Source organism: Ammospiza caudacuta, chromosome 19 (assembly GCF_027887145.1).
Source record: "Ammospiza caudacuta isolate bAmmCau1 chromosome 19, bAmmCau1.pri, whole genome shotgun sequence".
Lineage (NCBI taxonomy): Eukaryota > Metazoa > Chordata > Aves > Passeriformes > Passerellidae > Ammospiza > Ammospiza caudacuta.
This window is the reverse complement of record NC_080611.1, coordinates 12,758,737-12,786,683: the sequence shown is the minus strand read 5'-3', so window position 1 is coordinate 12,786,683 and position 27,947 is coordinate 12,758,737. Positions and strand designations below refer to the sequence as shown.

General features: G+C 59.2%; 3 protein-coding genes across 9 annotated transcripts; all 3 read left to right on the top strand.

Annotated features, from left to right (window-relative positions):
* Positions 1–864: 864 nt before the first annotated feature.
* Positions 865–4,045, top strand: PYCR1 (pyrroline-5-carboxylate reductase 1). 2 transcript variants are annotated; one of them, XM_058817266.1, is made up of 8 exons: positions 865–984; positions 1,093–1,163; positions 1,258–1,437; positions 1,993–2,214; positions 2,677–2,769; positions 3,159–3,322; positions 3,419–3,488; positions 3,949–4,045. In XM_058817266.1, the coding sequence occupies exons 1-8, from the start codon at positions 918–920 to the stop codon at positions 3,994–3,996; spliced, it is 915 nt and encodes a 304-aa protein (XP_058673249.1). In that variant the 5' UTR covers positions 865–917; the 3' UTR covers positions 3,997–4,045. The 2 variants fall into 2 exon arrangements, with proteins under 2 accessions (XP_058673249.1, XP_058673248.1); XM_058817265.1 differs by lacking the exon at positions 3,949–4,045 and having other exon boundaries at positions 3,419–3,727.
* A 686-nt stretch (positions 4,046–4,731) lies between these two features.
* MAFG (MAF bZIP transcription factor G) lies at positions 4,732–12,381 on the top strand. 4 transcript variants are annotated; one of them, XM_058817544.1, is made up of 3 exons: positions 4,732–4,820; positions 8,481–8,542; positions 8,627–12,381. In XM_058817544.1, the coding sequence occupies exons 2-3, from the start codon at positions 8,507–8,509 to the stop codon at positions 9,077–9,079; spliced, it is 489 nt and encodes a 162-aa protein (XP_058673527.1). In that variant the 5' UTR covers positions 4,732–4,820; positions 8,481–8,506; the 3' UTR covers positions 9,080–12,381. The 4 variants fall into 4 exon arrangements, with proteins under 4 accessions (XP_058673527.1, XP_058673526.1, XP_058673529.1 ...); XM_058817543.1 differs by lacking the exon at positions 4,732–4,820 and adding an exon at positions 5,128–5,809; XM_058817546.1 differs by lacking the exon at positions 4,732–4,820 and adding an exon at positions 5,238–5,258.
* A 139-nt stretch (positions 12,382–12,520) lies between these two features.
* Positions 12,521–26,559, top strand: LOC131566302 (ethanolamine-phosphate cytidylyltransferase-like). Of its 3 annotated transcripts, XM_058817539.1 has the most exons (21): positions 12,521–12,617; positions 12,693–12,830; positions 13,225–13,329; positions 14,145–14,215; positions 14,301–14,373; positions 14,817–14,915; positions 15,375–15,611; positions 15,855–15,935; positions 16,054–16,160; positions 16,939–17,027; positions 17,795–17,956; positions 20,297–20,363; positions 20,826–20,910; positions 21,916–21,960; positions 23,135–23,273; positions 23,866–23,948; positions 24,106–24,183; positions 24,765–24,830; positions 25,042–25,107; positions 25,488–25,576; positions 26,199–26,559. In XM_058817539.1, exons 1-21 carry the CDS (start codon positions 12,522–12,524, stop codon positions 26,287–26,289), a joined length of 2,067 nt encoding a protein of 688 aa, XP_058673522.1. In that variant the 5' UTR covers position 12,521; the 3' UTR covers positions 26,290–26,559. The 3 variants fall into 3 exon arrangements, with proteins under 3 accessions (XP_058673522.1, XP_058673523.1, XP_058673524.1); XM_058817541.1 differs by lacking the exons at positions 12,521–12,617; positions 12,693–12,830; positions 13,225–13,329; ... (4 more) ...; positions 15,855–15,935; positions 16,054–16,160 and adding an exon at positions 16,490–16,578; XM_058817540.1 differs by lacking the exons at positions 16,939–17,027; positions 17,795–17,956; positions 20,297–20,363; ... (7 more) ...; positions 25,488–25,576; positions 26,199–26,559 and adding an exon at positions 16,246–16,473.
* The last annotated feature ends 1,388 nt before the right edge of the window (positions 26,560–27,947 follow it).

Here is a 27,947-nt window from a genome sequence, read left to right as displayed (position 1 = left end):
GCCGCCAGGCTCCGACGGGGCCACCCCGGTGCTCGGGGGCAGCACACACAGCACAGCACGGCACGGCACGGCCCGCGGGGCTCGGGGCAGCACAGCACAGCACAGCACAGCACGGCACGGCACGGCCCGCGGGGCTCGGGGCAGCACAGCACGGCACGGCACGGCACGGCACGGCCCGCGGGGCTCGGGGCAGCACAGCACAGCACAGCACAGCACGGCACGGCACGGCCCGCGGGGCTCGGGGCAGCACAGCACAGCACGGCACGGCACGGCACGGCCCGCGGGGCTCGGGGCAGCACAGCACAGCACGGCACGGCACGGCACGGCCCGCGGGGCTCGGGGCAGCACAGCACAGCACGGCGCGGCACGGCACGGCACGGCACGGCCCGCGGGGCTCGGGGCAGCACAGCACAGCACGGCGCGGCACGGCACGGCCCGCGGGGCTCGGGGCAGCACAGCACAGCACGGCACGGCACGGCACGGCCCGCGGGGCTCGGGGCAGCACAGCACAGCACAGCACGGCACGGCACGGCACGGCCCGCGGGGCTCGGGGCAGCACAGCACAGCACGGCGCGGCACGGCACGGCCCGCGGGGCTCGGGGCAGCACAGCACAGCACGGCGCGGCACGGCACGGTCTGTGGGGCTCTTGCGGGAGCAGGGCGCCGCCTGGCGGCGGGGCTGGCGCGGGGCGGCGCCGCGGGCGGTGAATGATGCAACACCGGGCGCCGGTTGCCCCAATCGCTGGCGAGCGCCGCGCCGCTGGCCCCGCCCCCGCCCGCTGAGTGGCGGAACGCTGGCGCTGCCCCGCCCCCCCGCCCGCCGATTGGCTGCGCGCCCCCGTCCCGCCGCGCGGCCTCGCCTCCGTGCGCGCGCGGCCACGTGTACGGCGGCGGCGGGGCCGGGCCGGGGCGCCGCGATGAGCGTGGGGTTCATCGGCGCGGGGCAGCTCGCCTTCGCCCTGGCCCGCGGCTTCACCGCGGCAGGTGCGCGCGGGGCAGCTCGGCCTGGCTCCGGGGGGGCGGGGGGCGGGCGCGGGGCGGGTGCTGCCGGGGGTGCCGGTCCCTCGGGCTGACAGGCGGGGTCGTTCGCAGGGGTCCTGGCTGCGCACAAGATCACGGCGAGCTCCCCGGACACTGACCTGCCCACCGTGAGCGGGCTGCGGGTGAGTGCGGCCGGGTAGCGGGCACCGGGTGGCGGCGCTCCCCTCCCGGCCATCCCGGGCCTGAGCGGTCCCGTTTCTCCCCGAACCGGTGCAGAAAATGGGAGTGAACTTCACGGTGAGCAACAAGGACACGGTGAAGAGCAGCGATGTCCTCTTCCTGGCCGTAAAGCCACCCATCATCCCGTTCATCCTGGAGGAGGTGGGCCCCGACATCGAGCCCCGGCACATCGTGGTGTCCTGCGCGGCCGGAGTCACCATCAGCTCCATCGAGAAGGTGAGCGGGGACCCGGCACGGCCCTGAGCTGGCTCCGCTCCTCTGACCCCGCGGAGCCCTGCCACGGACTCGTGCTGCTCAGGACTAAAGTCACACAGCAGCAGCCAACCTGTGTTCATCGGCAAATGCTGTTAGAGGCTTCATCCAGCTCTTCTCTCACATGAGGTGCTGTCCAGTCATGTTTATTTTAACAGCAGTGGGTCATCTCCCCTGAATTTCTGCAGATTATATGCTAAGTGTCTGCAGGAGCTGTTTGGGAGATCTGTGGGTTGACGTGGGATTGAGGCCTTTGGGGTGCTGTTTCCAACTCAGTTTTGCCCAGCTCCTGCTTTGCTGGTACTGAGCAAGGCTTCACATTCACGGATGGGCTTCTGTGGCTCAAAGCAGGACATTTGAGATACAGGGGTCTCTCTTTTCCTTCTGCTTGTATTGTTCTTGCCCCCGGGGGGGTCCTTTCCTGAACAACCCATTGATGAAACATATGCACTAAAGCTCATTTTTCTCCCTTCTTTCTTTTTTTCTTGCTTTCTATCTTCAATGATTTTCTGCCCTAAGAAACTCTCTACCTTCTGCCCCACACCAAAAGTGATCAGGTGCATGACCAACACCCCTGTGATAGTCCGGGAAGGTGCTACGGTCTATGCCACTGGCACTCATGCGGATGTGGAAGATGGGAAGCTTTTGGAGCAGCTGATGGCCAGTGTGGGCTTCTGCACCGAGGTGGAAGAGGACCTCATCGATGCTGTAACGGGGCTCAGTGGCAGTGGCCCTGCGTATGTATGTGCTGCTGTTTCCTCAGCTAGTGCCATCCTAGGGAGAGCAGTTGCCTTTGCCTGCCATAAACTCTGTGCAACTTCAACTTGTCTTTTCTTTTTTATTTTTCCCATCACCCATATTTGCAATGGGACATGTATTCCAGGTGTCCAGTTGGGACAGCAGGACAATTTTTTAAGAGTCAGATGAGTCTGAAGTCCATAGCCAGTGTGCAGTGCCTGCAATGTCCATGTTGCAAACTTGGGCCTGTAGTTTGCATGATCAGAAGCTGAATTTCTGCCATTCCCCCCACCCCTGAGCTGGAAGTGGTGGGAGGGAAGCCTGGCATGGCATCCATGAAGGAAAGGGGGAGGCTTTTGTCAAGTCTGTGAGTGGCAGGAGTCACAGAACAGTCCTGAAGCCCTGGATTCTCTCTTCCCTAAGCCTTACCAGTCTTTCAGTGCCCTTCTTTCCTTCTGTTCGCAGGCATTCACTGCCCTGGATGCTCTTGCAGACGGAGGAGTGAAGATGGGCCTTCCCCGCAGGCTGGCGGTTCGGCTGGGAGCGCAGGCTCTGCTGGTCAGTGTTACCTGCTGCACAGCACATCGAGCCTGTGCTGCTCCTTGCAGAGCAATCTGCACCACCTCACGCAGTTTGAGGTGGTCGTGGTGCTCTGGCAGAATCTGCTTTAAGGAATGTGTTTGGTTGGAATGCACACAGTTCCTGGCGAGGGGCTGTAGGAAGAGTCTGCAGCAATCTGCTGGTGCTGCTGGTGGGGTGGGAGCTTGGCCCTGGGAAACTCTGCTGCTTTGTGGCCTCATCAGCTCTGAATAGTGTTTTGGTGGCCTGCAGGAGCCCAGGTGTGCCTGTTGTGAGTGTTGGTGCTGCTCTTGCAGCGGAGAACAGGAGGGTAAGACAGTGGCTTACCCTCCTCAGTCAGGCTCTGGCAGGTGTTTTCCTTGCTACAGGGTGCTGCCAAGATGCTGTTGGAATCTGAGCAGCATCCGGGTCAGCTGAAGGACAACGTCTGCTCGCCCGGGGGAGCCACCATCCACGCCCTGCACTTCCTGGAGAGTGGTGGCTTTCGCTCTCTCCTCATCAACGCTGTGGAGGCTTCCTGCATCCGCACAAGGTGGGCACCTAGGAACTAAAGAGCTTGCAAGACTTGTCTCCCCACCCTCCCCATCTTATTTTTCCTATGTCTTCCTCTCCCACTACCCCACTGTAGGGAGCTGCAGCATTTGGCAGACCAAGAGCAGATTTCCCCGGCAGCCATAAAGAAAACATTGCTGGACAAGGTGAAGCTGGACTCTCCTTCTCTGTCTGTGGCATCTGCTAGCAAAGTCAGTCTGTTCACCAGCAAGAGCAAGAAGAACTGACCAGACTGCTGCATTCTGGCAGTGCGGAATGTCAGTGTCCTGGCTGCAGCCACGACTGGGTTAATCTTTGCATTAGCCAGGAATGGCATGGCCAGGGCCCTGGTTATTCTGTACACGTGGGCAAAGGGGAGGGGAGGGTTTGCAGCAGGGGAGAGGGGCTGAAGAGGGGTGGCGAGACGGGGTCCCTGTGCCTGGGTGCATCAGGTGAGCAGTGGGAGCAGCATCATGTTACATGTGGTGAGCAATCGTGGGAATCCTTCACCTCTCTTCTACACTCTTCTTAATATTGTCGCTGTTATTATTTGTTTTCTTATCTCATTACAGCTTACAGTAAATTGTTCTTGTAGCAAACCATGTTCTCTACCTTTTGTGCTTCCAGTTCTCCTCTCCAGCCCACCACAGAGGGAGCGGGACAAGAGGGCAGTGAGTGAGCAGCATGTGGTTTTGAGTATTTCAGTGGGAACGCTAATACAGGGAATGCCATTCCTAAGCCACAACTGTTAGTGTTCACTGTGTTATTTCTGTTTTGTCCATGGGAAAACGCTCAGTCAGCATGCTGGCGTCCCCTGTAGCAGGCTTGTGGCTTGCAGCAGCTGTAGCAGAGGGTGATGCAAAATGCAAGGGAGTGTTGTGGAAAGAGTTCCCACTTGGCTGAAAAGTGGGATGCGGAATGAATGGATGCCTGAGCTTGAACCCCTCTGCAGGGAGATGTTTGGGATGCCCCTGGGTCCTCCCAGAGAGACAGAGCTACAGATGAACTTCCTAGATGGTTATAGACCCGTAGGTGTAACCGCAGCAGATGGAGCCCAGCCCATCAGGGGCTGCCACAGCCCCGCAGGGCTGGCGCTCACATCCCCCGTGCGCAGAGCAGAGAGCGGCGGTCCGGGGCAGAGGAGCGGCCCCGGCCCGAGGGACTGCGCGCTCTGAAACGCGCGGTGTGCACCGGGGACACCGGCGGGCGGCCGTGGCTGCTGCCAGAGACGCGGCCGACCCCGTACTTCGGTGGAGCGGCAGCGCTCGCCGGGGGCCGGGCCGGGCCGAGCCGAGCCGGTGCCCCGGAGCGGAGCGCGGCCCCCTTAAGGCCCGGGGCGGTTGCGCCGGGCGCTTCATGAATGGAGCCACGTGACCCAAATATCACGTGACGACTCCGTGAGCGGCGGCGGCGGCGGCTCGTGAGTCCCGGTCCCTCCCAGCGCGGCCTCCCCGCCCCGCCCGGCCCGGCCCGGCCCGGCCCGGCGGCCCCGGCAGGAGGTGAGCGCCACCGGCAGCGAGCGCGGGCGCGGCCGTGGCACCGGCCGGGGCGGGGCGGGGCGGGCCGGTCCCCGGGGGCGGGCCGGGGCGGGGCGGGCACGGCGGGCCCCGGGAGGGTGGCCGGGGCCGCCGCGGGGTCGGCGGCTGCCCGACGGGCCCGCCATCGCTGACTCACGGCGGGGCGTTGGGGTCGCGCCCGCCCGGCCCCCGCCCCGCCCGGCCCGGCCCGGCCCCGCTCGGCGGGCGAGCAACAGGTGCGCGGGGCCCGGGGCCTGCCCCGCCCCGCCCGCCGCTCCCGGCTCCACCCCGGGCAGCGCGGGTACCCGGCCCCTCCCTCCGCGGCTGCCGAGCGCCCCGATCGTGTTGCAGCCCGGCTGCCCTCGGGCCGAGCCTGCCCCGCTCAGCCCCGCCGCACCTCGGGGCGCTCCGGCTCCGCCGGTACGGCCGCGACCCGGCCCCGGCGGGGCCTCCTGGTCCCCGTCCCTCCGGGCGGCCCCCGCCGCGGTCTGTCATTCTTCTCCCGAGGACGGGAGGGCCGGCAGACTGAGGGGCCATCGGGGCGCTCGCCGGTGCCCAGAGCAGAGGCAGGCACGGCCCCGCTGCCCGCGGTCGGTGCCGTGCCCTCGGGCTGCTCGGTGGCCGCTGCCGTGCGGGCGGAGGTGCCGCTCCGCGGGGGCTGCCCGGTGCTGGGCGCTGCGGGGTCCCCGAGCGGAGCGGGCTCCCCCGGCACTGCGGTGTCCGACCCGCGCCGAGGGGCCGCGTCCGTCTGTGCCGGGCACGGCTCCGGTTGTCCGGGATGTGTGAGCTCTGTGGTCGGGGGAGGGAGTCTCGGAGCTGGCCCGTTGCTTTAGCAGTGTGAGCAGAGCTAGGACCAGCTGGGTGGGCAGATTCCTTAAGGAAAAAATTGCTGTGAAGTGCTCAGGGTCGGATGACATCGCCAGCGGAGCCCAGGGTGGGGAACACAGCAGGCACTGTTTTAGGCTACACAGGTAATTTGGGGAGTCATTGGATAAGACTGTGTGAGGCAATTTGCCGGCAAGCAAATAAAGAGTATGAAATCCGCGCTGGGAGAGTGTTTCTGTGCCGTGTGCCCCGTCACTGCTGACAGACAGACACGCTCCTGTGCCTGCCGGAGCCCTGGGGAGCACAGCCCTGCTCTGCCCGCTGCAGCAGGGACATCGCCGTGTTTACACGGGCTCAGGGCAGGGTTCTGCACCAGGAGCTGGAGAAGGGCCCGTGCTGGATCATACGTGCTGCTGTCAGCTCCCGTGTGCTGCTGCTGAGCTGAGGGGAGAATTGGCTGTGCTTGTGCTGAGTTCAGGCCTTTTGAGCTCTGGGGAAATGTGTCGAGGCTGCAGTTTCTTCATTGCAGCCACAGTGTTTGGCACTTTTCAGTGTGATCTTTCTTCAGGAAGCTATCAAAAGCTGATCCATCAGCAGTCTGGAGACTAAGGCAAAGTTTGGTCTCTGCTATGTAACCCATTCTCTGGGTGTCCTGTTTGTGAGCTGCCAAACAGCCCGGTTAAAACAGGACCCAGGAAACTCTTTGGGTTGTTCTTTCCATTCTACTGGCTGCTGCTCCTTGGAGAGGTGGGATCACCAGGTTTTTGGGGCCACTCCTGTGGCAGCTCTGATGGCTGTTGAGAGAGGCTCCTGCCTGGGAGGTGTTGTGTTAGAGTGCGCAGAGGCAGGAATGAGTAGCTGCCTGCCTCTGCTGTGTGCAGCTCGGCCAGCAGTTCCCCAGCCTGCTGAGGAGCATCTTCCCAGTGCCCTGCCTGCTGCAGCATGCGTGTGCCCCGTTTGTTCCAGTTTGGGTCTGCTGTAATGAAGGCAGCCTGTGTTTACAGGTAGCTGTAAATTCTTTAGTGCTGCAGGGCAGGCAAATTCCTGTGTCCCACTGCCCATACCTGCCCTTGACTCCTTCCACTTGCAGGAGGATGGGGCACAGAAGTGCTGCAGGGGCAGGCACATTGGTCTCTCCAGCTATTCCCTTTCCTCTCCCCTTTTCCCAGCAGACATGTTGTTTACCAGGTAGGAACAGAAGGAATAAGCAGCAGTCTGGGAAGGAGGGAAGAATTGATTTTGTGCAGCAGTTGCTTGCATGCTGCCTGTTCTGCCTCACTGCAGCTGCCTTCCTTGGGCAGCAGATGACCGTGGCTATGCCGGTGTGGTTGGGGGCAGCAGACATCTTGTTGGAAGGAGCATTGTCCTCTAGGTATGTATAAATAGCCTGGCTCCTGGCAGGCTTCAGGAATATCTCTGCTGGTGTTCTGGGGACTGCTGGTCCTGTTCATCTCCCATAGGTCGTAGATGCACTGGAGGGAGCCTGTGCCACAGCTGCTGAAAGAGCACTAAGCCCTATTTGCTGATGTGTGCATTTGGTTCTGGTCTGTAACTGGACATGAGTCCTGCTAGGAGCAAGGCAGAGGCAGACAAAATTGTTGTTTAACACCTGCAAGATGAAAGGGGCAGAGGCACCTGGAGGCTGTGCAGGAATGCTGGCCAGGGCTGCGTGGGTGCAGTGTGGGCTGTTTGAGGCACAGCCGTGTCTGTCAGGGAGTATCTGTGTGCATCAATTCCTTGGGCAGCGTAGTAGCAATCTGAAAACCCTGAGGGGAGGAGATACGTGGGGAAGGAAGCAGGAGCCTGGGAATAAGTCTCTGTAAAGCAGGCCTGGGAATTGCTCTTACCAGTTCTGAAGTCTTGCTTTCCATGGAAGGGGTCTGCTCTGCTCTGGTTTTCAGCACCTTAAATCTTTGTTTTCTTGTGAGCACACCTTGGCTCTTAAGATAAGGAGGAAGAAGGTGTTTCTGGGCTCTGGCATGCCAGGGATGGACAGGTGCCTTCTCACAGAAAAGACCTACAATTGGGGTCACTTTTGTATGACTGGGAGAGGTGAAGGCTGCTGAGGCATCAGCCCAAATTTGTGATGGAATTCCAGTGTACCCTTGCTCAGGGTTATGTCTTATTGAGCCATCCTTGGCAGCATCTGGAGTCTGGTAGGAGTGGGGAGCTCCTGGGCTGTGCTTGGGCACCTGTTGGAAGGGCGTGTGAGGTGAGCTGCCCTGCTTGGCAGTGATAAGGACGAGGCTGGGAGTGAGTGGTGCAGAGTGCCAGCCTGCTGAGTCAGCATGACTGGCCTGGAGCAGCCATGCTCTGGACCCTGCCTGCTGCTTGCAAGGCTATTTTTAAAAATGTGGCTTCCAAGTCTTCTGACTCCTCCTAGTTCTTTAATTTCCCCTGCCATAAACAAAAGCAGCATTGCCACAGAGTCTCCGTGGGAGCAGAGGTGTGTAAGGGCAGCAGGTTCTGCTTAGGGACACTCTGCTCATTGTGAGTCCAGCCCAGCTGGCTGCTTGCTGATTGTCTTCCATGGCAGAGTCCAGGATGTGGAGCACCCCGTGGCAGGGGCCGGGATGTGGAGCACCCCATGGCAGGGGCCGGGATGTGGAGCACCTGGGGGCAGGGGCCGGGATGTGGAGCACCCCGTGGCAGGAGCCGGGATGTGGAGCACCCCGTGGCAGGGGCCGGGATGTGGAGCACCCCGTGGCAGGGGCCGGGATGTGGAGCACCTCGGGGCGTTGCTGCTGGACCCTGCCAGAGGAATGCCGTGGGCTCTGCAGTGTCCCAGGTGCTAATTTGACCTTCCTTCCCTTGCAGAACCCAGCTGCCAAGGCTGTCGTGTTATGACGACCCCCAACAAAGGAAACAAGGCCTTGAAGGTAACGTGGCGGGGGAGGAACGGGGCGCAGGATGGGCGTGGGCATCACCTCAGGCTTCACAGGTGTGTGCTGCCTCTCCCCCAGGTGAAGAGGGAGCCGGGCGAGAATGGGACCAGCCTGACAGACGAGGAGCTGGTGACCATGTCTGTGCGCGAGCTGAACCAGCACCTGCGGGGCCTGTCCAAGGAGGAGATCATCCAGCTGAAGCAGCGCCGGCGCACGCTCAAGAACCGCGGCTACGCGGCCAGCTGCAGAGTGAAGCGCGTCACCCAGAAGGAGGAACTGGAGAAGCAGAAGGCAGAGCTGCAGCAAGAAGTGGAGAAGCTGGCCTCAGAGAACGCCAGCATGAAAATGGAACTTGATGCTCTCCGCTCCAAATACGAGGCCCTGCAGAACTTCGCCAGAACCGTGGCCCGCAGCCCCGTGACCCCTGCACGGGGGCCTCTCGCCTCCAGTATGGGGCCCCTCGTCCCTGGCAAGGTGGCTACCACCAGTGTCATCACAATAGTGAAATCCAAAACGGACGCCCGGTCTTAGTGAAGCGAGCGTTGCCTGAGCTTGTCTGTGCAGGGCAGTTAGGCACAAAACCAGCCTGGAATCCCCAAAGCACAAGCCCTCCCCACATGGGTCCGGGTTCCTTTGACTTGGCCCAGGACTGGCCTGCTGATCGCTCCAGTTTATTTTGTTGTGTCCAGATTGGTATGAGCAGTGGTGATGCATCCCTTGTCCTGTGCAGACAGAGCTTCCCACCCAGCAGTCTGTAGCCCTCGGGTGCCCTGGGGACAGGTTGTGAGATTTTGGTTTTCTACCCAAAGAAAATCTGTGCAGCGTGGCTGAGAGAAGGGTGGAGGAGTGGCCCAAGGAAAGCTTTCTTCCTGGGGGCTGGGAACCCTTATTTTTGGTTACTTCCAAAGGCTTTATTCCATGACTCTTCCAGGTGGTGCATCTCAGTGCCTGAACCTGCTGCTTTTGTCTCCTTTGGTACCTGTAGTTACAGTTGGAGTGTTCTGTGTCCTAGGTTTTATTCCTTTCTAGGTGTGCCTCTGTGCCCTAGCTGTGGGTGTCCCTCGGGCCGTGCCGTTGGCTGTGTGAGCTGGCAGTGCTGGGGGACGGCGCTGCCGCGTGCGGAGCCCCCGCAAGGAAGGAAGGAAGGAAGGAAGGAAGGAGGCAGCAGCGGGACTGTGTGGGCTGCAGGCCGGTTTTGTGCCTAATGTGTTGCACTGAACAAGACCAAAATCACTAGTTGTTCCCGTGTTTCGAGGGTATCAAGTGTCTCTAGTGTGATGGTTTACACAACCAGTTTATGTGGTTAAATAGCCCTTTATTTAAAGAGAGAAACATCATTTTAAGAATTATTAAATTATCTAAGTTTAAAATTGGACAGAAGAGAGAGCGTATTTATAGTCAGCTTTTTTACCTGAGAAGGCGAGAATATTTGACCATATGAGTGGGGAAATATTCTCAGAGACTTTGCTAGTTAAAAGTTAATAAATAAATAATTTTAAAGTTTCTCATGAACCTTCTGCAAACTGTTTGTGGCTCTGAGGTTAGTTTTTATAAAGAGTTATCGGACTTTATTTATAAAACTTAGAAAAAGACAAAAAAAGAGGCAAGTCCTGTTTGATATCTTTTTGCAATTGTACCAAAAGTGACTTATTCTTGACCTGGCTAGTTTCTGTGGTGTCCCCTGGTGTTGGGTGCTCTCTCCCGAGCTCTTGTGTGGCGCTGTGGTGTGCTGGTGCCTTTGCCATGTGCTGTCATTTCATACTGTTGTCGTTTTCCCTAAACTCGACTGAGAGGGTGAGTTGAAATCTCTCTGGATTCTCCAGAAGGGTACTGGTGCACAGGCGAAGGCGCTGCTGCTGTTTTTGGAGCCAGGAACGGCTGGCTGGTGCAGCGAGGCCTGCCCCGAGGAGCTCCTGCTCAGCAGCCAGTGCCAGGCCAGCTCGGTTGTCTGGGGAGGAAATTGCTGCACCCTTGTTGTGCAGCAAACCTGTCAGAGAAGTACCGTAAGGGAGACTCGTCCAGGCTTAGGGGAACACTGATGGGATTGAGCTCTGGAATTAGATACTGTGGTCAGAACTTGTGTTGTGCTCACCTCAACAAGAGGGGCGGCGTGGGACAGGCTAGTCCTGGTGTCTGCACATTGCTGGCCAGCGAGCTGCGGCAGGATCACTGTCCTTCCTGGGGTGGCTTCTGCCCAGGGCTTTAGGAGAGGGCTCAGACTCACAGCTGGGATGCAGCTGGGAATCTGTATGTGGCCAGGCTCCGTTTCCACAAACACTTTGACTTCCCTCTCCCCTTCCCAAAGATCTGAGCTGATTTACTGAGCTTTAGAGAAGCAGGGCATGAGGGGGAAGCCCATGTGATCTCCTGGCTGCTGAAGATTGAGTGGAGGGGGCAGACTGGGGAAACACGAGTGAAGCCACAGTCTGGTGGTGAGGTACAGCTGTCCTGGATAGGTTTTGGGGGTGTTTCTGAGTGCTGAACTGATACTGCTGTCCCCTGAGCAGAGGGGCAGGCAGCCTGAGAACAGCTGCAGTGTGGCAGGAGAGGAGCAGGTAGCTGATGGGGATTTCCTGCTGGAGATCAGCTTTGCTCTGATTGATAGGGAGTTTAGGGAGTTGTTTGGGATGCTTTTCCAAGTAAACTTCCCAAAGGAGGAGCAGGTTAGAACATTGCCTCCACACGTCCCCCTTCTGGTCCTGGACTTCCTCTTCTCTTCTCTGAAGTGTCTGGTGTGCCACTTCCAGCCATTCACCACAGCCCACACACTGCGCAACACTCAGCAGGCTCTGGTCTTACAGCTGGTTGTGTGGTGGCTGGGACAAGTGAAATTTTACAGAACACAGAGGCGTCCAGTTGTCCTGGGGTGTGATTCCCAACGTGTCCCTCTTAGAGCCAGGCTGAGACTGAGCCAGGCAGAGCCCTTGGGACACAGCTGAGTCCTGATCTGGGCCAGCGCAGCGGGCAGGGTGCGGATGGGGCTGGCCAGGGCCTGGGTTCCACAGCTCTCCTCTCTGGTGTGAGGAGAGCCCGGAAAGGCGGCAGGCAAGGACGGGCAGCCCTGCAGCCGCGGAGAGCTTGGGTTCGGTGGTGCCGGGTGTCGGGGAGCTGCAGCCGCTGCTGTGCCGGGGCTGGCAGAACTGCCCGAGGACAGCCGCCCTTCCTGCAGCTTCCCCCGGGCCGAGGTGTGCTCAGGGAGCAGGGCAAGGGCAGGAGCAGCCGTGCCTCAAGGGAGGCTGAAGGGCGGCTGTCTGAAGGGTGCCCCTGTGCTAAACGAGCTCCGTTTGCCGCGCTGGATGTCAGCGAGGCCCCGGCGCCCTGAGCGTGGCTTGCCCGTGCTTTGGTTTAGTTCGCAGTGCAGTGTAGGAGCAGTGATGGATGGCATGTGTCTCCGCAGTGTCCGAGCGCTCCGGTCCGGCTCCGGGCTGCCGTGCCCGTGCCCGTGCCCTGCCCGTGCCGGAGCCGTCGCGCCGCCTTCTCTCTCGTATATAGTGTTCTGGAGTGTGACAGTTCTTGTTCCTGACGTGCTCGTCCGTTTGGTTTTCTGCTGTGAAGGGTGTCGTGTTCCCGTTCTCCTTTTCCTGGTGCCGTTCCGGGCCGTCGGGGAGGGGTCGGTCCTGCCCAGCCCCGCGGGAGCGCCCCCGGCCCGCCCGGGATTTGTGTATTGTGAATTGTGTGCGGTCGCTCCCGGCCCGAGCCGGGGCTGGCGGGCAGGGGGTCCCGCCGGGGGCTCCGGGCTCGGTGCAGGCGGTATTTATTGCTAAGTTATTGCCGTTATTTATTCTGTACAGTGTCGGCCGCCTTTGTACTGACAATAAAGCGCTTCAAAAGCCGCCGCCTGCGCGTCCTTGGGGGCCGCCAGGGGGCGCTGCCGCGGGAGGGCGCTGCCGGAAGCGGCGCGCGCGCGCTCCGGCCGGAAGGCGGAAGCGGCGGAGCCGGGCCCGGTGCGGCGGCGGCGCGGCGGGTCCGGGCCATGGCGGCGGGCGGCAGCCTCAGCCGCTCCGAGCGGAAAGCGGCGGCGCGCGCCGAGATCCTGCAGCAGGAGGAGCAGCGGGACCGCCGGAGACAGGTACGGTACGGCGCGGCCCGGCCCGCTCCACCCCGCCGCTACGGGCCGCCGTGACCACGCGTGTGCACCGGGCAGGTGTCCCGCATCTGGAGGAAGCCGCCGGCGGAGCGGAGCCCCGAGGAGTGCCAGGTGCTGAACGAGAGCGAGGACATCGTCAGGGAGCTGGAGCGGCGCCGCAAGCGGCGCGAACGGCTGCGGCGGCGGCAGGAGGAGGTGGGCGGCGGGGGCACGGGGAGGCCGCGCCGGGGATGGCGGGGAGCGGCCCCGGGCGCGGAGAGGCGCGGCGGAGGCTGCCGGGCTGGCTGCCGCCGAGCTCTAGAGCCGCAGCAGGTGAACAACCGCCGTGCCCCGGTACCGGCAGCCCGCCGGCCCTCGGGGCACTGCCGGTGTTTGTCTCCGGTCAGCCGCGCTCCAGGCGCCTCTGGCTGTGCGGACCGGTCTCCCGAGGGGCTGTGTCTTCAGTTACCGGTCTCCAGGAGGTTTTTTGCCGTGATCCTCCCACGAACAATGCCACGTCCTTTTCATCTGGAAATGACTGCTCATGCTGTGTCTGTGCTGCTTTTCCTGCGTGGCCCGAGCCGTGTGACCTGCTGGGTGTGTTTTGCAGGTGTGCGATGAGCCCGAGGAGCTGAGCAGGAAGGTGGCAGAGCTGGCGGTGGCCGTGCGCGGCGCCAGGCACCTCGTCATCTACACGGGCGCTGGGATCAGCACGGTGCGTGCCAGCCCCGGCCCTGCAGGCTGCTCTGGGGCCGGCACAGCGCCTGAGCCACGAGTCCTGCAGCCCAGGGCATTCCTGCTGCCCCGGAGATCCTGTGGCTGCAGGATTGCTCAGGCACAGCCTGAGCCAGAGGACACTGCTCTGGCTTCACTCGAGTCTCTTCCACGACTTGGTGTAAAACCTCAGACCAGTTAGCTCAGCAATGCTATATGTGTTATCTGACATGCAGAGACAGCTGGGGATTATTGGGATTTATAAACAGCACTTTGAGAATTGCTCTGTGGCAGTAGCCTGGGACAAAGCAGCAGTCTGGTTCTACCTCTTCTAATGTGTCACCTCCCCCTTTGTGTGAACTCTGTCCCTCCCTTCTCTGCTGAAATGGAGCCTGACTCAGGGCAGGGGGCTGGGTGCTCGTGTCACCTGCATGCTCACAGAGATGCTGAGTGGGACAGGCCAGAATAGAATCTAGGCAAAATAACAGAAGGCTCAAGAATGGAGTGCTGTGTAGCAAAGCGGGAAGTACCAAGGATGAAAAAGAGTTCTGGAGGGATTCCATAATCATAAAATTGGAGAAAGCTTACACTAGAAGTAATAATGAGAGCTGAAACGTAGAAGAGAGAGAGAAAACAGATCAAGAGGTTTCCCTGTGTTCAGGAACAGCTATGCTGGAAAACTGGGAGTGAATGAAAAAGCAGTGATGGCTGGACTTTGTGTTGGCTGCCTGTGTCTAGTTGTCCTGGGCTGGCTGTGGCTGTGCACAGGAGCTGTGCCTGCCCCCCCCGTCAGCCCTGCTGTTCTCTCTGTGACAGGCAGCTTCGATCCCAGACTACAGAGGCCCCAATGGCATTTGGACCCTGCTGCAGAAGGGCAGGACCATCAGGTGAGGAGCCAAATTCCCTGAAAGCTGACACTGGAAGAGGTTAATGGCAATTCCAACTTTTTTTCCCCCCCTTGCTTCTTATCAGGGCTGCAGACCTGAGTGAGGCAGAGCCCACACTCACCCATATGAGCATTGCCTCTCTGCACAAGCACAACCTGGTAAGATATTTTTACCTCACCTCACTTGTGTTCCTCTGCCTAAAAATTATAAACCCAGCAGGGAATAGTCAGAGAATATTGCCTCACTGCATTTTTGGCTCAAGTGGCTGCGTATCCATGTAGGAAAACATGTCCAAGCCTTCCTCAGTCAGCTGGAGGCTCTGGCTCTGGCAGTTTTCCCCAGTGCCTTTTCTTTAACATGTCGTATTTGTCCCTGGTGAGGCTGGTCTGGGGAGCTGGTCACAAATCAGCCAGCCCTAAAAATGTTCATTTTAGCAGGAGGAGGTTTCTATTTAGCTTTCACAAAGGTCTGTTCACCAGGCTCTTCCCCTGTGGGTCCTGCCCTGATGTACAGGCTGTTGGTGTGGTTTGGGACACGTGCATCACTGCTTGGAGGGATCCCTGTGTGGTTTGCAGGAGCTCAGTGTTGTGTTCCCTCCAAGGTGCAGCACGTGGTGTCTCAGAACTGTGACGGGCTGCACCTGCGGAGCGGGCTGCCCCGAGCTGCAATATCTGAGCTGCACGGGAACATGTACATAGAGGTGAGTGGCCAGAGCAGGAAGAGTCAACGTTAAGTGGCCTCACAAAAAGAGAATGTAAACTCTTGATCTGCCACTAGCTCAGAAGGAATCAGTACAAGGGCTTGGCCTGTGTGCAGTTCCTGCCTTCAGACCCTTGGGTTTGGGGTGAACTGCCTAGGAAGTGCCAAACACGGCTCTGTAGCTCTTCCTGTGTACATACTGGAACCTTTTGATTCTGACACCTCTTCCTCAGCCCTTCTCTGAAATCCCTCCCAGCATGTAGCCAAAGGCTGCCTGTGGCTGGTTTTCAAAAAAACCTTGAGGTTTCCCAAGTTAGCATCTGATCCCTGATGCTTCTGTCTACAACTTCTGCGTTGTCCCCAAAAAATGCTTTTCTTCCAAGAGAAGAGGCTTGCTCCTGGCTTGGAGTGGGTGTGATGCTGATGGTGTGACGGGGTTTCTGCTTTCGTCCTGCGCCAGGTCTGCACGTCCTGCACGCCCAACAGAGAGTACGTGCGAGTGTTTGATGTGACGGAGCGCACGGCCCTGCACAGGCACCACACGGGCAGGATGTGCCACAAGTGTGGGGCACAGTTGAGAGATACAATCGTCCACTTTGGGGAGAAGGGGACATTGAGACAGCCCCTGAACTGGGAAGCAGCAACAGAAGCTGCGAGCAAAGCAGATGTGATTCTTTGTCTGGGTTCCAGCTTAAAGGTAACTTTAGAGACTCGGTGAAGATTGTTAGCAGCATTCCCTCTTGGTGATACACCTTGGTGCTGAGCAGTCTCCTCCCAAACAGACAACTGTAAACTCTGGTGTCAGGATTCGCCCAACATCTGTGATAGTCTCTCTTCCTCCCTCTTTCCCCTCCTGGTAATACATTCCTTTTCCTCTCGCTGATACAGTTCACGGCTGCGTGTGCCTGTGGCTGTGCTGATCCGCTGTGCTTTGTGGCAGGTTTTGAAAAAATACCCGCGGCTGTGGTGCATGAGCAAGCCCCCCATACGGAGGCCCAAGCTGTATATTGTGAACCTGCAGGTGAGACAGAGCCCTCGCCGCTGGGTTGGTGAGCCGAGGGGCCGCGGGCGTGCGGGGCCCGGAGCCCCCGGTCCTGCCGCGGGGAGCCGCCTGCAGCCGGCTCTGCTCTCGCTCGCAGTGGACCCCGAAGGACGACCTGGCCGCGCTGAAGCTGCACGGCCGCTGCGACGACGTGATGCGGCTGCTGATGGCGGAGCTGGGGCTGGAAATCCCGCGCTACGACCGGTGAGCGGCGCGGGCCGTGCGCGGCGGGAGCCCGGCCCGGGGCCGCCGCAGCGCCCACCGCCGCCCTCTGCGCTTCCTCCCGCAGGGCGCGGGACCCGATCTTCGCGCTGGCCGAGCCGCTGCGCCCCGGCGAGGAGGGCACGCACTCGCGGAAAGCCGTGGCGCCGCCCCGGGAGCGGGAGGAGCCCCGCGAGCAAGAGCAGCCCCGGGAGCGGGCGGAGGCGGCGGTCGGGCGGCCCGGGGGGTGGCTCGGCCGCGGCTGCGCCAAGGGCGGCCGGCGCAGGAAGAGCCGCTGAGCGCGGGGCGGGGCGGGCGCCGGTGACAGCGCGGCCATGCTGCGCAACGGGGCGGCGGGCGGCGGTGGGGCCGCGGCGGGCGGCGGCGGCCACCGGCCCGTGCGCGTCTGGTGCGATGGATGGTGAGTGCTGGCGGGGCGGGCCGGGCCGGGCCGTGTCGCGGCGCCGCGGAAATAAACCGTGTTGGCTACGCCGGTGCCTCCGCCTCCTCTGTCAGCGCGGCGGGACGGGCCGGGTCGCGGCTCCGCGGCGCTCTCCGTGCCGGGCGAGCGGCGGCGAACGGGCCTGGGCACGAACCGGCCGGGCCGGCAGCGCCCCTTCGTTCGGCCGCTTAACGGCCCCGGGGCCGGCCAGCCCTGCCGGGCAGGTGCACGGAGGGAGCGGCCCTGGAGCACCGGGGGCTCCCGCGGGGACCGGGGCAGCCCCGAGGCTGGGGCGGATCGCCCGCAGCTGCCCGGCTGAGCCGGCCCTTCTCTTTGCAGCTACGACATGGTGCACTACGGCCACTCGAACCAGCTGCGCCAGGCACGGGCCATGGGCGATTACCTGATCGTTGGGGTCCACACCGATGGTAAGAGGTTCTACCAGCACTCCTCCCGCGCAGCCCCTCAGATTGCCCAGCAGCATTAGCCCCAAGAGCTCCTGATAGGGTCAGGCTTCATCCTGCATCTGCTCCAGCATCAGTAGCCTCCAAGAGAAAGATGTCCCTTCTCTGGGAGTGGAGTTACCCTGTCATACTTTTGGACTGAGGATTAGGTGGGTCAGGTCTTGCAGGCTCCGAGGGTTAATCTGCCTTCTGTGCTATAAAAACAGTTGAAACAGCCAAAAATCAGTCTGCTTTTGCTGGTAGGAGGTGCAGAATTTACGTTTCAAAACAAATTACCTTTTGAAGAAAACTCTTTTCAAGGCAATCTGGAAGTTAAGTGTCAGAAACAAGTTCTGGCATGTCGAGATATATTTTAAATGGGTTTGTGGATGCAGAATTTCCAGTATGAACCAGGGGTAGTATGAAGTTACTGTTTAAGAGGGAAATTTCTCCTGGGGGGATGCTATGAGCCCCTTCTCATCCCTTCAGGAAGAAGTATCTGGGTACAGGGAGGCACTGAGACATTTTGCCCTCTGAGTGAATTCCAGGGCCCTTGTTAAATGTTTAGGAAATGCAACCGAATCAAAATATTTTCTGATCTATCTGGGGCTTCCTTTGCTACCACAGACTGATCCAAATCTGAGCATAAGCCTGCAGTGAAGTTCACCTGCCCATGAAACGAGAGGGGCAGTGGCTGAGAGTCACTGGAGCTGCAGGACGTGCTTCTAACTGGAATTTTGTTTCTCCCCCAGAGGAGATTGCCAAGCACAAGGGTCCCCCCGTCTTTACACAGGAGGAGAGGTACAAAATGGTGCAGGCCATCAAGTGGGTGGATGAGATTGCTCCTGGAGCTCCTTATGTCACCACACTGGAAACCCTGGACAAGTACAGCTGTGACTTTTGCGTGCATGGGGGTGAGTGGGGATGGGGCAGTGGCTGTGCTGACCTGGGCTCCAGGTGTGCTCCAGGTGTGCTCCAGGTGCCCTGCTGCAAACCTGCAGGGGCAGGGCTACCTGCACAGCTCTGCCTTCTCAACGCCTGCACTGGGCAGCACAGCTGCTTCTGGTCTTGTGGTCTGGAGAAACATCGGTGTGCTCAGAACCTCAAGAGTGGCCTGGGCCCTTGGTTTTAACTTACAAAGGTGAAATGTGTCATTTAAAATTATCCCGAGGTTGCCCTTAGCACCAGCAGAAATTTGTGTAAAGGGGAAAGCCATTTACAAAACTTAAGTGTGAAAAACACTATTGAAAAGGAAAGCATGCAGAAATACAACCATGTTTATTTCTACTTATCCTGGGACAAGGTTAGATCTGAAAAGCTTCTCTCTTTATCCAGCTGATAAGCTGTTCAGTGGCTCAGCTGACTGCGTGGCCAGAGACCTAGTTCTTAGTGTGAACACTTTTGGGTGTACCGTTGCTAAAGAGCACCAGTGTTCTGAGGAAACGTTCTTGCTCTGGGACTCTGTCCCTTCCTGGGCTGCTGCCAATGTTCATTAAGCCTCAGCCCTTCTTCCCTGCCCCTCTGAAGCAATTTTGTTACTTTGACCAGGAGTAGTCTTTGCACTCATTTCGTGTATCTCTCATCTGATCCCAGCCACCTGCTGTTGATAAGCCAAGTATTTCACAAAGTGTAAATAAATCCCTCATCTTTAGAAGATAAATATTCTTTTTTCACGTGGATGGAGTGGTTATCAAATTCCTCATTACCTTCATTGCCTGCCCTGAGGGTGTCTGGTGTACGTGATCCCTGCAGGGGTGCTGAGGGGTTGTGGCAGCACAGGAGTGCCCGTGGCCCTGCTCCAGCTGCTTGCATTCGTCCCCTGTGCCACTCACTGACCTGTCGCAATCACCCCGTGCTCTCCGAGCAGCACCCTGCCCCGGCAGCTTGGCCAGGCTGTGTTTGTGCAAAGGCTGAGTGTGGAAATAGCTGCGCTTACCTGAGGTGGTGACAGCAGCCCTGCTGTGTGTGCCCTCCTGGCTCTGTGTGCCCGGCTGTGTGTGCCTGGCTGTGTGTGCCCTGCCCAGCTGTGTGTGCCCTGCCCGGCTGTGTGTGCCCTCCTGGCAGTGTGTGCCCTCCTGGCAGTGTGTGCCCTGCCCGGCTGTGTGTGCCCTCCTGGCAGTGTGTGCCCTGCCCGGCTGTGTGTGCCCTCCTGGCTGTGTGTGCCCTGCCCGGCTGTGTGTGCCCTCCTGGCAGTGTGTGCCCTCCTGGCAGTGTGTGCCCTGCCCGGCTGTGTGTGCCCTCCTGGCAGTGTGTGCCCTGCCCGGCAGTGTGTGCCCTCCTGGCAGTGTGTGCCCTCCTGGCTGTGTGTGCCCTCCTGGCAGTGTGTGCCCTGCCCAGCTGTGTGTGCCCTCCTGGCAGTGTGTGCCCGGCTGTGTGTGCCCTCCTGGCAGTGTGTGCCCTGCCCAGCTGTGTGTGCCCTGCCCGGCTGTGTGTGCCCTGCCCGGCTGTGTGTGCCCTCCTGGCAGTGTGTGCCCTCCTGGCAGTGTGTGCCCGGCTGTGTGTGCCCTCCTGGCAGTGTGTGCCCTCCTGGCAGTGTGTGCCCTCCTGGCAGTGTGTGCCCGGCTGTGTGTGCCCTCCTGGCACGCCAGGCTGTGCTCTGAGGGGAGGCTGTGGGGTTTTGGGGAGCGGAGCAGGACTGAGGCACCCTCTGTGTGGGCACACTCAGGGCTGCCCACTGGCTCCTTTGGCAAAGGGAAACCAGCTTAGCTTTTGCTTGTGAAGGCTTTGCACCATCACCAAAAGTGTGAGAGGTGTTTCTGCAGGGGGAGTTGGGAGCCGTGAGCCAGAGATGAGCCAGAATGGCCTCTGTGGAAGGGTCCTGGATGTCACTGTGGGAGTGCAGCCACTGAGAGGAAGAACTTTCCACTGGATTAACTGTTTCATTGACTGAAAACTTGTAACATGAGCCAAGGGTTAAAACCAGTCCCAGAATAGCTAAAATGTTCATTTTTAACATTGATACAGATAGTGCTTGTTTATTGTCATTCAGACAATAGTCGGCTGTGCCTGCTGCTGCAGGGCACCCAGCAGTGCCCCAGATGGGTGATGGTGTTAATGTCCAGGAATGTCCCTGTCTCCACAGACACAGTCGTCACAGTTGTCACTTCCCTGACATCTTTGTGGGGCACAGGACGTGTCCCCTGTGGAGGCACAGGGATTTGGATTGCAGAGTTGTAGGTGTGTGGGACTGGCACAGCTGCTGCTTTTGTGCAGGAGAGCTTGTGTCCAGTTCTGAGGCTTTTCTCTCTCTGCAGATGACATCACCTTAACTATCGATGGCAAGGACACCTATGAGGAAGTAAAGACAGCAGGGCGATACAGGTAACCTCTTGCTTACCTGTTTATCTTGTTTTGGGCAGAGTTTCTGGGTAGGGTTAGACTTTGTGCCTTGAAGGAAAGTCAGATGAAACATACCATTCTTCAGGTCACACCTGAATTTGGCTGTGTGTCAGAGCTTCCATTGCTGCGAGCATTTTGGCTTCAGGGAAGGGGGGCAGCCGTTCCTGCCCAGTGGGGCTGTCTGGTTCCTGGCAGGGCTGGCTCTGGCTTTAAAGCCTCCCTGAGAGCTGGCTGGAGGGCAGCCTGGGTGAGGGAGGCGTTCACGCGAGCAGTGGCTGCGGCCGGAGGGCGATGCCGAGGCTCAGCAGATAAATGCCGTTCTTGAGAAGGAAGGCTGAGGAGGCCAGCCCCTGGTTTGGGTTTATCAGGTGTCACAGGTGCCCTGTGGCAGTGGTGGGAGGACAGAGCCTTTGCTCCTGCCTCATCCTTTGCTTGTCTCTGCAGGGAATGCAAGCGCACCCAGGGCGTGTCCACCACTGACCTTGTTGGCCGCATGTTGCTCATGACCAAGGCTCACCACAGCAACATAGTGAGTCAGGGGGCTTGGGGGGAGGTGGGGCACAGGGCACGAGCAGTTCTTCCCTCTGCTGCCCCACACGGAGCAGAGTGGAGGGTAGAGCTCCTGGGCCTGGCTCCTGCCTGGAGAACGGGCAGGGGCAGCAAAACAACCTGCTCATGTTTGCTTCAGCGCGCCTGAGATGGCACTGTGATGGGACACACTCTGGTGCCTCATGATCAGGGTGGGCCTCGGAACGTTAGGGGAGCTGCAGCAAGCCCATGACTCCTGCCAGGGTGAAACAACACAGTGCAGGCACGTGGATCTGTCAGCCAGGTGCTGCCAGAGTTAGAAACTCCTCTCCCTTTCCACTGAGCTTCATGCTTCTGCCTTCTGTTGTCTCTAGTCTAATCAGACCTTTCTTGAGTCTCCTCAGCTCTCTCTGGCTGGGAGCTAACCTAGCCAGGAAAAAGTAAAGTCAATGGTTTTATGTCAGGTAATGAGTTGAATTTACTGAGTAATGAAGGAATCGGGGAACAGAATCGCCTGGGTAACTGCAGCAACAAGTGACCCACAGGCGAATTGAGGGACAGAGGGACATGTTTTGTTGTGCTGAGCTGTTAAATTGGCTTAGCTGTAGCACAGGAGTTGACAGCGAGATCTGCCCGGTGCTGCTGGCTGCTGCAGGTGCCTGAGCCTGCCTCTCGTGAGGGTCTTTGGCAGGAAAAGGGATGCTGTCCTGTCAGGGGCTTGCTGGGCCGAGGGAGCATGCAGCTGTGCAGCACTCTTGGGGCTGCAGGTTGGGCAAGAGCCACCTTTGCTGGCCGTGCCAAGCTGGGATCAGATAAGGACACATTTCCTGTGACTCATGCTGGGACAGGACTCTGGTTAGGTATTAACTAGTTTGGCAGCATTCAGTGACAGGATCCCTGGTGTGCGTTTGAGCCTGGCCTTCCCAGCACTTCCCACACACAAGCATATCTTGGTTGGATGAGCTGTGCAAGTGCTTAAACATTTTGACTCTTTATCTCCCTTCAGGATGAGGACCTAGACTATCGGAAGCACACTGACAACTTTGGGAAGGTAATGTGAGTTCTGGTCGTGGACGTCTGGTTGTTGTCCTGCCTGAGAAGGATTCCCAGTGTGCTTTCTGGCCTGTTGCAGGCTTGTTTGTCCTCCCACGTGTAGCAGCAATGTCTCAGTGAGCGTCCGTGTCCCCACGGACAGTGGGTGTGATGGGCAGCTGTGGCACAGGGCAGCATGAGCTGTCCTTGAGGGGGACCGCAGGGCTGCTGTGCCCCCTGAGCCTCTGCTGGGCTCCTTCCTTGCTTGTCAGTTCCTTCCTGCCACTTCCCAAGTGCCCGTGGCTCCAGCCTGGGACAGCCTCTGGCTGCTCCTCTCAGTGCTCACGTCATGCAGGTGCTGTGTTGGGTGTGGGCACAGCAGGTGTGGCCACGCTGCTGCAGAGCTCCAGGGCAGCACAGGCCTCTCGGTGCTCCAGCTGCCAGGGCCAGCCTGGGGCTCACACTGCTCCTAAGGAGCCAGCCCTGTTCATTTCCAGCCACATTGTCCCTGCTGAATGAGCTGCACCAGCAGCTCGAGCAACTCTTTTTTACTCACAGGGGATTTGCTGACTTGTCTGCATCTTCCTTAGTTGCTCACTGTTTTGGGGGTTTTGAGTAGGTGTTTTGAGGCATATTGCTCTAGCATGGCTGTTTGCTGGGGCTTGGATCTGGGTAGGATGGCTCAGGGCACTGGGTACCCTGGGTGACCCTGACAGCTGAGCTGTCTGCGTGCTGCCCTTTGCAGGGCCTGCTCTGGCCTCAGCTGCAGCGTGGGTGTCCTGCCAAGTGCCATGGAGCAGCTTTGGGTGGCAGAGCAGGTGACAGTGGCCGCTTGCAGAGCTGCCACGCGGTGGGGACCGAGCTCTGTCTCAGAGCTGAGGGCCAGGCAGGCGCCCTGGGGCTGCCAGAGCGTAGCTCGGTCGGTGTTGTCTTGCTTCTCCTGGAAATTCAAACCTGCCCTGTTGTCTTCCTCCTTCCTGAGCTTTCCTCTTGGCATCTCCTGAGCTGTCTGCTGAGGTGATGATTTAGACAGGGCATAAAGGGCTTTTGTGAAACTGTCTGAACACTCGATGCCAGGAATGTAGAGAGTCCGAGGCAGCAAATTCAGATGAGCAGATTGCCCAGCACTGTGTGTTGTCCCAGGCGCCTCCCAGAGCCTGAAAAGAAGCTGTGTCTGGTGTATGTTTCCACAGGGGCCCAAGGGTCACAGTCCCTGGACTGGTGTCTCGCAGTTCCTGCAGACATCCCAGAAGATCATCCAGTTTGCATCAGGGAAGGAGCCCCAGCCAGGAGACACCATCATCTACGTGGCTGGAGCCTTCGACCTGTTCCGTATCCTTCACTCTCCAGGGCTGCACCAGGGCTCTTTGGCTGATGTTCCCATGTTGGGAGGCACCACACTGCGTATTTGCCTCGTTCTTCTTCCTTTTCTGTAGCTGTGTGTGAGGGAGGAGTCAGGAGTGAGTTCTTCCTGGCAGTGTCTTAGTCACAGCATGCTGAGAAAGAGGCTGTAGCTCCTGTGTGGAGCAATCTGTGGCTGTTGGATTTCAGGAAGGCAGATAGATGGATATTCTCAGCACTCCAGTGATTGTGGTGCAGACTGGCTGCCACAGCACCTGGAGCTGACACGCTGTTCCTGGGGCAGGCTTTGAGCCTTTGTGCCAGAACATCCGAACAAGCAGAAATTCTGGATAGAGGCAAAGCTGAGTCCATGTAAGTTGGAGCTGAAAAAGTCTCTGGCTTTTGCCTAGAACCAGTGGAACCTGAGGAGGGAGGCAGCAGCTGTTCTTGGAAATAGGCAATAAGAGTGCAAGAATAAAATCCTAGGGATTCCTGACTCCCGCTGTCGTTTTTGGGTGATTCTATTTCTGTCTTCCTTCCTCTGTTTTCCACGTGAGCTTCAATTCCTTAAACTGATCTGCAGATGTTGGCCACGTGGATTTCCTGGAGAAGGTTCACCAGTTGGCAGAGAAGCCCTACATCATTGCTGGGCTGCATTTCGATCAGGTCCGTGTGGAACTGTCCCAGGGCAGAGCAGCTGGGCCTGTTCTCTGAGCCAGGCAGCCTGTGCTCCCACATACAGGACAGGGATGTTGTTTTGGGACAGGGAGGAGGGAAGGGAGTTGCTCTGTCTCCCTCTGACTTGCCTGGTGCTCTGCCCTAGGAGGTGAATCGCTACAAAGGGAAGAACTATCCCATCATGAACATCCACGAGCGAACCCTCAGCGTCCTGGCCTGCAGGGTGAGTGGTGTCTCTGCACTCTGAGGGCTGCCCAGGGCCTGCTGGTGGGCACCTGTGCTCAGTGACCTTGCACGAGCTCCTTGGTGTGCCCTGAGAACACAGACAAGATGAATCACTTGAGGCTGCCAGAGGTGCTGGTCCTCTTGGGAGGCTCTGCTGGGCTCCTGTGCCATCCTGGCTGATCCAAGCTGTGCCCCATCCAGCTGCTCTGCTGGCAGTGGCAAGGCTGGACTCCACAGAGGGAGCTGTGTGGTCAGACAGAAAACGCTGCTCCCTGCAGCAGGGGAGAAAATGCCTGAGGCAAAATCGTGGGGAACCCCAGAAATGTGTGCCTGGAGCAATTAACTTTTGGATTTGCTCTATAGGCACAGAAAGGACATTCTGTAGAGGAACAAAAAGCTGTGGTGTGACAAGCAGTTACTGCTGAACCCACTTCTCTGTTCCCTTATTTGAACTTCTGTAGCCAGGTGACTGCTCGGGTCTCTTTAAGAAGCAGCTGGCTTCTGGCTTGGGATTGGGTTTTGGGTTTTTCTTTGATGGTTTTTGTTAAATTTAAAAACTCTACCTGGTTCCTTTTTCAGTATGTCTCAGAGGTGGTGATTGGAGCTCCCTACGCTGTCACTGCTGATCTGCTGGATCACTTCAGGGTGAGTCCTTGCACAGGGATGGACATGGAGATGTATGGGGAGCTGAAGTGGTGCAGGACAGCACAGGGGGGCAAGAGGGAGGGTCCTGCTCACACTGGGACTCAGGCTGTGCATGCACGAGGGTCTCCAGGCTGTGCTCAGTGGGAGTAGTGGCAGGAAATGTCCCTGGCATCCTCTGGATCTTGTGAGTGACTTTTGTGTCCTCCTCCAGGTGACGCTTGTTTGCCATGGGATGACTGAGGTGGTGCCGGACAAGGACGGTTCTGATCCATATGAGGTAAAGTGCCACTTGCTTTGTCAGCATTTGATGGCCAGGGCCTGGCTCTGGACTGGTTGTGCTCCTGGACTGAGAAGGTACTGCAGAGGAGGCTTTGGCAGCTTTTCATCCACGCCCGAGGGCAGCATCATGGAGCAGTCAGTAAAACACTCCCAGCAGCTGCACTCTCCAAGCACTGCTTTGCTCTGCCTGTTCCTGATGCCTTCGTGGCAGAGGGAGAAATCCTGTGCTGGGCAGCTCCTGTGTATGTGGAGCTTTGCTTTCAGCGAGTGTTTGCTGTGCCGGCGAGGAGGTCACTGTGCATCCTGCCTGTGCCACGGCTCAGCTCAGCTGGGCTGCACTCCCAGGGTTTTCACAGCCCTGTCTGTGTCTCTCTGCAGGAACCAAAGCGACGTGGCATTTTCCAGCTGGTGGACAGTGGCAGCAATCTCACCACAGATCTAATTGTGCAAAGAATCATCAAGAACAGGTTGGATTTCTTTGTCTCCTGGTTCTGTCACATACTGTTCCCTCCAGAGTGTCTGGGGACTGATGGATGGGACCAAACAGGGAGAGAAGGTGTTGTCTGAAGGCACAGAGCAGCAAACTTGGCTTCCTTCCTCTGTCATGGCTTGGGCAGGCTGTAAATGTGATTGCATCAATCTGTACAGGGAAGGGAACAGCTGAACTCTGCTGTGTCAGAACGTGCTGCACTGCACATTTATTGGTTTTCTCCTTTAATGATAAATTTCCCTTGCTGTATCCCAGGGGAAAGGGCATGTTGCTTTTGGTCTTTTTAGGCCCGAGTCCTTCTTTCAGCACCTTGGCTCACATCTGTGATAAATTTGATTTTGGTGTTACATCACCCAGAACAGCCCAAGAATGGAATAGCAGCTTCCACAGAGGGAGAAGGAAGTCAGTGTGACCAGTGTGGGAGTGCAGGACTGCAGAGGGCTGGCAGCAGCCATGGGAGGCTCTGGGGGTCCTGGGGGGTTTCTGAAGGGCTCTCAGAACCAAGCAGCACAGAAGGCAACGCTGCCCTGCTCCAGGGGCTTTTGTCTACAGGCAGCGTGGGTGAATGAGAACCTCAGGGCACTGTGTGGTACTTGCAGGCTGGAGTTTGAAGCTCGCAACCAGAAGAAAGAAGCCAAAGAGCTGGCTGTGCTGGAGGCCATGAGGAGGCTGGAGCAGGAGAAGCACTAGGCTGCAGAGGGGCGTGTGTGAACCACCGAGAGCTGCAGCTTCACCCTCTGCGAGAGCAGCTGCTCTGTAGGAAAGGAGCCCTGAAAGGGGGCAGCCCTGCTGGCACGCAGGATGTGCTGCCCTAGCTCCTCCTGCACTAATTACGCAGACATAACGAGTTGGGATTCCGTTGCCTAGTTTTATCTCCGTTAATCAGTCCCTGTCCCTTTTCCCAGGAGGAGATTTGACAAAACAAAAAGGTTTTAATTATAACTAATGTTTTAACACGTTGATGTGCTTTTACCCTGTGCCATTTCTGGCTCTTAGTCGGAGGGAGGTGGAGGAGCTGCCGCGCCCCTGCCCCGCCAGCCCGGGCTCAGCAGTGCGGAGCAGCCCTGGGCAGGAGCAGCCCTGGGCAGGAGCAGCCCTGGGCAGGAGCAGCCCTGGGCAGGGCAGGTGGCTGCACAGGCCCTGGGAGCAGCCTGGGAGCAGGACGGGGCTCCTGGGCTTCCCCTGCAGCTCTGCTCAGGAGCCAGCGGCGGTGCCGGCCCCGCTGTGCTGCCTCTGCTCAGCCCCTGCCCCTGCCCACACCCAGAGCTGCCCTGGGCAGTTCCTTTGCTGCAGGTGCAGCTGCTCAGGGGCAGGTGGAGCCGGGTCAGGCATTTCTGCCCACGAGGCACAGGGATCCTGTCCCCAAAGGCTGTCCCTTGCAAGGCAGCAGGACCCAGTGCCTCGTGTGGGCTGTGCTGATGGAGTAGCTGAGGGCAGGGCCTGGCCAGGGGCAGCTTTGGGGGTGTCTCCCGATGGCTGACATGCAGCGTGCTGCCTCCGAGGGCAGGTGCAGCCTGCGAGATGGGTCCTGAGCTGTGAGCCCCCTCTGCCTCTCACATTCCAGGATCCTGGGCTGGGGATCCTGAGCAGCTCATTGCACTGTGCCAGATGGTCCTGCCAGGCTGTGTCTGGTGTCCTCTCTCTTGTAAACTTTGGTTGCTGACCATTAATAAAATGTTGACGAGTTGTGCATTGGTGTTTTTGGGGCTGAAGCGAAAGGGGCACGGGGCACACGTGCCCTGCTCCTGAGAGGGAGCCCCATACTCCCCGAGGCTCCATGGCACGGGGGCTGCTCAGCCCCAGGGCAGCCACCACTCACCCTGCTGGCCCTTCCTGGGCTCTGCCTGGCACAGCAGGGCAGCTCCACGTGTGTCAGAGCTGCAGCCAGGGGCACTGGGGACACTGGGGACACTCCTTGGCTTCTCTGCTAATGAGCACGGTACCCATGTGGGCCAGGCAGGGCTGGCACCGTGTCCGGGATGGGCACTGCAGCCAGGCAGGGCTGGCATCTGGAGCTCCCAGGTCTGGGCGGGCTCCCCCTCCCCGGCAAGGGCAGACAGACAGACGGAGCCATCCCGAGCACGTTTATTGTCACCCCAGGGCCCCCAGCCCCGCTCAGGCCCCGCTCACTCCCCGGGGTACCGGGGCAGTCAGGCCCCGGGCGGCCCCGTTCCTCACCGCGGTGCGGAGCCCCGGGGCAGCGGGCCGAGCTGGGCAGAGCCGCCGGTGTCGGAGCTGAGAGCGGCACGGGCCGAGAGCGCCCCGAGCTCCTGCCCACCGGGCCGCCCGCAGGAACGGGGCTGGGCGGGGCGGCGCAGCGCGAGCAGCGGCACCCGGGCGGGGGTCCC

Bases quoted from the DNA above. Each gene is read 5' to 3' on its own strand.
- PYCR1 (XM_058817265.1), top strand. From the start codon at position 918: ATGAGCGTGGGGTTCATCGGCGCGGGGCAGCTCGCCTTCGCCCTGGCC. The intron at 1,164-1,257 runs GTGAGTGCGGCC...GAACCGGTGCAG, and splicing joins CCACCGTGAGCGGGCTGCGG to AAAATGGGAGTGAACTTCAC. The intron at 1,438-1,992 runs GTGAGCGGGGAC...TTCTGCCCTAAG, and splicing joins CCATCAGCTCCATCGAGAAG to AAACTCTCTACCTTCTGCCC.
- LOC131566302 (XM_058817539.1), top strand. From the start codon at position 12,522: ATGGCGGCGGGCGGCAGCCTCAGCCGCTCCGAGCGGAAAGCGGCGGCG. The intron at 14,216-14,300 runs GTGAGGAGCCAA...GCTTCTTATCAG, and splicing joins CAGAAGGGCAGGACCATCAG to GGCTGCAGACCTGAGTGAGG. The intron at 24,831-25,041 runs GTGAGTCCTTGC...GTCCTCCTCCAG, and splicing joins ATCTGCTGGATCACTTCAGG to GTGACGCTTGTTTGCCATGG.
- MAFG (XM_058817543.1), top strand. From the start codon at position 5,749: ATGACATCGCCAGCGGAGCCCAGGGTGGGGAACACAGCAGGCACTGTT. The intron at 5,810-8,480 runs GTAATTTGGGGA...CTTCCCTTGCAG, and splicing joins CACTGTTTTAGGCTACACAG to AACCCAGCTGCCAAGGCTGT. The intron at 8,543-8,626 runs GTAACGTGGCGG...CCTCTCCCCCAG, and splicing joins AAGGAAACAAGGCCTTGAAG to GTGAAGAGGGAGCCGGGCGA.